Here is a 6,000-nt window from a genome sequence, read left to right as displayed (position 1 = left end):
AAAATTATTGCGTTAACGGGCGGTAATTAATTTGTGTAATTAATCACGTTAAAATATTTGACGCATTTAACGCACATGCCCCGCTCAAACAGATTAAAATGACAGCAGTGTCATTTCCACTTGTTACTTGTGTTTTTTTGGTGTTTTGTCGCCCTCTGTTGGTGCTTGGGTGCAACTGATTTTATGGGTTTAAGCACCATGAGCCTTGTTTAATTATTGACATCAACAATGGCGAGCTACGAGTTTATTTTTTGATTGAAAATTTTACAAACTTTATTAAAACGAAAACATTAAGAGGGGTTTTAATACAAAATTTCTATAACTTGTACTAACATCTATCTTTTAAGAACTACAAGTCTTTCTATCCATGGATCGCTTTAACAGAATGTTAATAATGTTAATGCCATCTTGTTGATTTATTGTTATAATAAACAAATACAGTACTTATGTACAATGTATATATCCGTCTTGTGTCTTATCTTTCCATTCCAACAATAATTTATAATAACGTTATACTTTATTGCAAGTTGATATATAGTACTTTTTTTCATATTAAAAAAGGACAATGCTATGCAGAGGTGTAGTTAGAATAAAAATAATTTTATTGATAAATTATACTATTTACAGTGGCGAGAGAGTTGGGGGGGGCGTGAAATGTTTACGTCTTTGGTTGAGGGGCGTAACAGAAAATAATTGAGAAGCACTGCACTATAGTAATGACAATAGAATGGAGAACAACAGACTAAACAGGCGTCTGTTAATACAGGCCCTTCTAAAAAGTTCAATATTTTCTGTAATGTACTGATAAACATTAGACTTTCATGTATTTTAGATTCATTACACACAACTGAAGTAGTTCAAGCTTTTTATTGTTTTAATATGATTTTGGCAAATAAAAAAGTCAAGCAAAACCAAAAATCCCTATCTCAAAAAATTAGCATATCATGAAAAGGTACTCTAAAGAAGCTACTAACCTAATCATCTGAATCAACGAATTAACTCAAAACACCTGCGAAAGATTCCTGAGGCTTTTAAAAACTCCCAGCCTGGTTCCCTACTCAAAACCACAATTATGGGCAAGACTGCCGACTTGACTGCTGTCCTGAAGGGCATCATTGACGCCCTCAAGCAAGAGGCTAAGACACAGAAAGACATTTCTGAGCGAATAGGCTGTTCCCAGAGAGCTGTATCAAGGCACCTCAGTGGGAAGTCTGTGGAAAGGAAAAAGTGTGGCAGGAATTGCTGCACAACCAGAACAGGTGATCACACCCTGAAAAAGATTGTGGAGATGGGCCGATTCCACACCTTGGGGAACCTGCAAAAACAGTGGACCGAGTCTGAAGTAGAAACATCCAAAGCCACCGTACACAGGCGTGTGCTGGGAATGGGCGAAAGGTGCCGCATTCCCCAGGTCAAGCCACTTTTGAACCTGAAACAGCGGCAGAAGCTGACCTGGGCTACAGAGAAGCAGCACTGGACTTGCTCAGTGGTCCAACGTACTTTTTTCAGATGAAAGCAAATTTTGCATGTCATTCGGAAATCAAGGTGCCAGAGTTTGGAGGAAGACTGGGGAGAAGGAAATGCCAAAATGCCTGAAGTCCAGTGTCAAGTACCCATAGTCGGTGACTGTCTGGGGTGCCATGTCAGCTGCTGGTGTTTGTCTACTGTGTTTTATCAAGGGCAGGGTCAATGCAGGTAGCGATCAGGAGGTTTTGGAGCACTTCATGCTTCCATCTGCTGAAAAGTTTAATAGATATGAAGATTTCATTTTTCAGCACAACCTGGCACCTGCTCACAGTGCCAAAACCACTTTTAAATGGTTTACTGACCATGGCATTATTGTGCTCAATTGGCCTGCCAACTCTCCTAACCTAAACCCCATAGAGAATCTGTGGGATTTTGTCAAGAGGAAGTTGAGAGACACCAGACCCAACACTGTGGATGAGCTTAAGGCCACTATCGAAGCATCCTGGGCCTCTATAACACCTCATCAGAGCCACAGGCTGATTGCCTCCATGCCACGCAGCACTGAAGCAGTCATTTCTGCAAAAGGATTCCCGACCAAGTATTGAGTGCATAGCTGATATAATTAATTGAAGGTTGACTTTTTTTTGTATTAAAAACACTTTTTTGTATTGGTCGGATGAAATATGCTAATTTTTTTAGATAGGGATTTTTGTTTTTTCTTGACTTTTTTGCCAAAATCATCAATATTAAAACAATAAAAGGCTTGAACTACTTCAGTTGTGTGTAACGAATCTAAAATATATGAAAGTCTAATGTTTATCAGTACATTACAGAAAATAATGAACTTTATCACAATATGCTAATTTTTTTAATAGGACCTGAATACGATATTAAGTTATTCACAATTCTAAAATCTCCAAGCCAAAATATGACCAAAAAAGTGTGACTTATAGTCCGAAAAATACGATATATACTCGATATATACAACGATATATACTAGGCAGCCAGTCATCAATACACTCCACAAAGCCAATACAAATGAAAAGCTAAATGAAGCTTTTCAGTAAGGGCCTTACAGCAAGCAGCTTTGCTCAGCACTCCACAGCCGCGCACTTCTTAATCAAAGCTGGCACACAGGCAATTACCTAATTAGACATCAATTAATCCGCAGCCTTCAGGTCGGCAGCCACGTATGACCTGTGGAGTAATGACAAAAAATGGAAGCACAGTGATTAATGAAAGCAGAGTGGCAGGGGTTGCTATACGTTTCAGAAATATAAAGAAATATACTAAAGTGCTTTTCATAATTAACAGGTAGGAAAATAATTGATGGCGACAAGAAATCTTAATCACGTCGCTCAATAACCAGGATATTAGCGCTGAGTAGATTAATTCAATTATGTAATTAAAGCAGAGGGGGAGCTAAAGCTTTAGAGTTGATTGAAGTCGAACGACAGACTCACCTTTGCATCTTTTATGTTTATGATCTCCATCCGAGATAAGCTTTTATCACCGAGACAGGAAATGCACAGGAGCCTCCACATCTTGTTTTTCTTTTTTTATTAGACAGCGCAATTTCACAAACAGCAGTTAGCTTGAAAAAATTACATTCAAATGTGCAGCTGATCACACGTAAACACTGCAGGAACAGAAGGAGGACTTTTTTTTTTTCTTCTTTCTCACAATCGCCATTTTGTTATCTTTTAATTCAAATGTACAAACTGGAAAATCAACTATACACACAAACTTCAGTCACTTGAACACTTTGTAACGACTAGCTTGTCAGAGAATGAGCTCTGAAATTAAAAGGCTCTCACCCATTGCCATACATCAGGCCTTCAAACACTCTTAGTACTGCCCCCCCCCCTTGTCGGAATACTTCGTTAGCTTAGCGCACCTTGAAGACGCATCCTGCCACAGGACGAACCAAACGAACACGTATTTGCGTTGATAAAGGAGCACAAACGAGGCAGACTTCACCCACGCACGTTGACACTACGACACGACACGTTTCTGTACAAAGTGGCAAGACGAAAGATGCTTCTGTGCAGGTTTTAATGCGCTCCCACCGACAAGCACCGTTTTATATTCCTCCGTCAGGTAAACACTGAAAGGGTGAGGGTGATGGGGGCACGATGTGAAACACTGCTCCAAGTCATCCAAGTGCAAAAAAAACAGAAACAACAACAAAAAAAAAAACAAGAGTCCATTAACACAACACTGATTATGGCATTACTGGCGTCACAGACGAAGCGCCACGACACAAAACAGGCAACATTACAAAGTTCGCGTCTGCCTTTAACGCCACCGGAGCAGCATCCATTAACACTCCCTTAAACACGAGGAGGTTTTACAGGATTCAGTGACTGCGGCACCAAAAAACAAAACAAAACCCTGAATACTCAAATTCACCAAATCACAAGAGGTCATCTGAAACGTCCATCTGCAAAGGAACGGCATCTGGAAAGGTGATGGCCTTCTTGCCCTTGAAATACAATTCACCCTCATAACTGTTAAGTGCAATGCCTTGTCATGCTTGTGTAAACGGTCCTGTCAAATGAGTAGTTGGGTTTCCCAGCTGCCAGGTCCACAGCAACACTGAATTCAGTCAAAAATAACACAACAAGAGCCAAGAAGTCTGGAGCCCTTTTGTCTACCTGCCAAAGATGCTTTCATACTCAAGTAGAATGAGCTCTACTATCTGGTTCTGGTAGACCATGTGCACGGCGATATTGCCAGTCTCCGTCTCAGGCCGCAGCAGTGTAGGTCCAAAAACGATGGCCACGCTCTGGGTGGTCATGCGGTTGGCTTCACCGTGGTCGATCACCCTGCGCGGGAAGGAGAAGTCACATTATAAATGACTTTAGGTGAGAGTTTAATTCACCTACGGATTCAGCTCCGGGGTTTCATCTACGAAAACAAGATTACGAGCACTCCTACGGTCTCCAAACACATCTCTGAAGCTCAAGATTGAGCACGAAGACAAGCCTCGGAACACGGCTGACGCTCCGGGCTAAAGGAGTGCAATAATAGTGGTTTTAAATAGAAGCTACATCCTTTCGTGCAGATGCACAAAACAATAACATATTTATGGAGGAGCGAAAATAAGATCAAATCCGCCCGCTTGATAGAACATAGTCCTCCATACACTGAATGTCACGCTGTAAATTTCGTCACTTCATAGGTACTAAATTACAGCAAATGCAGTGCCATATAAATGCAAATGGGAAAAGCTAGGCAAATGTCACTGAGAACATATGATGCCGGTGCTGGTGGGGAGCGCTGGGGGGAAAAAAAGCAGTTTATGAGCAACCTTTTTCTCATTGTAGGTAAAACAACCACATAAGCTGTTGTTAACTTGAAATGCACTTTAAACTAACTCGTTAAGATTTAATTTCATCGATATTATCCTTTTTTACTCCCAGTCAGGATGAGATATGCTTCAGTCAAACACCTAATGATGCAAATTTAATTGAATTGCTACTGACATAAAATAGGAATGATGATGAAATTTCTTTTTTGTTTTTAAGGAAATCACATACATTTAACTCATTTGCTCCCAAAAACGTATGAATACGTTTTTTACTTTTTTTTTTTTTTTTAAAGAGGCATCTGTAGGTTCTGTTGCACCTAAACTGCAATGCACAATGCTCAAAACTCATTTTAAAGCAATAAAACTGGCCACTGGAGGGAAGTAGCGCATTTTTTAAGAACTCATCTCGGGCCAAGAAAGAAAGTGAAGAAAAACAGTCAGGAAACAAGTTGGAGGGATCTTGTGAAAACGCATGAGAATTTGAGAAAAATGTGGTGAACGATCGGGAAAAAAAGGCAAACGACACTGAAGGATTGTTTTGAAAAGAAAACGAAACCATCGTCAAAGAAGGATTAAAAAAAATCTATCTTGATGAGACAGACTGTGACGGCCACAACAGCGTCAGGTTCCACACGCGTTCTGCGGAGCTCACGTTGTGTTACTCCTGAGCCCGAGGTTGAAACCAACAATGAAAATGATGAAAAAAGTGAGACCGATCTTGATCCGGACTCATCAGATTACTGGGAGCTACCTCATTCAACCGGGAGCAGCCGAGAGCCTTCCCCGTTGTTATGTGCGCAAATAGTTCAACAGTTCAATAGTTTTGTTATGTGTAAATCAATTGTTACTAAACGATCAAAAGCTCTATTTGTCTTGTTGTTTATGTTATTTTGTAGAACGAAAACATTATTCAGATGTTTGGGATGTCACAAAAGCGAAAAATAGCTGTGTTAAAGTCAAAGTTATGTTTGAAACGTATGGTTTTACAGGGAGCTCAATTTCTCTGTTTTTCAACAGAAATTGGAAAATTACTAAAACTAAGCTATTTTCTAATGCTGATTTCTAAAGAATGGAAAAAGATATGAACCAACTATTTTTCCTGCTGAAAGAAGACACTCTATTCTTTCTTTTGGTGGGTTCCATGTTTATATAGCAATATAACAGAATTTTTTGTGGGCCTTGCAAAATCAGTCAAAATCCAGTAAAACGGCCGGGAGCGA

At 39.9% G+C, this 6,000-nt stretch overlaps 1 protein-coding gene across 2 annotated transcripts in view; it reads right to left on the bottom strand.

Annotated features, from left to right (window-relative positions):
- Positions 1–2,448: 2,448 nt before the first annotated feature.
- LOC130908681 (rho GTPase-activating protein 12-like) overlaps positions 2,449–6,000 on the bottom strand; it is a 73,178-nt gene continuing 69,626 nt past the window's right edge. Inside the window, exon 18 of one of the 2 annotated variants that reach the window (XM_057824374.1) lies at positions 2,449–4,295. In XM_057824374.1, the coding sequence (XP_057680357.1) occupies positions 4,121–4,295 (175 nt within the window). In that variant the 3' untranslated portion in view covers positions 2,449–4,120. The remainder of the gene's footprint in view (positions 4,296–6,000) is intronic. The other variant, XM_057824375.1, reaches the window with a different exon arrangement.

This window comes from Corythoichthys intestinalis, chromosome 20, assembly GCF_030265065.1.
Source record: "Corythoichthys intestinalis isolate RoL2023-P3 chromosome 20, ASM3026506v1, whole genome shotgun sequence".
Taxonomy (NCBI): Eukaryota; Metazoa; Chordata; class Actinopteri; order Syngnathiformes; family Syngnathidae; genus Corythoichthys; species Corythoichthys intestinalis.
This window is presented reverse-complemented; position numbering and strand designations above follow the sequence as displayed.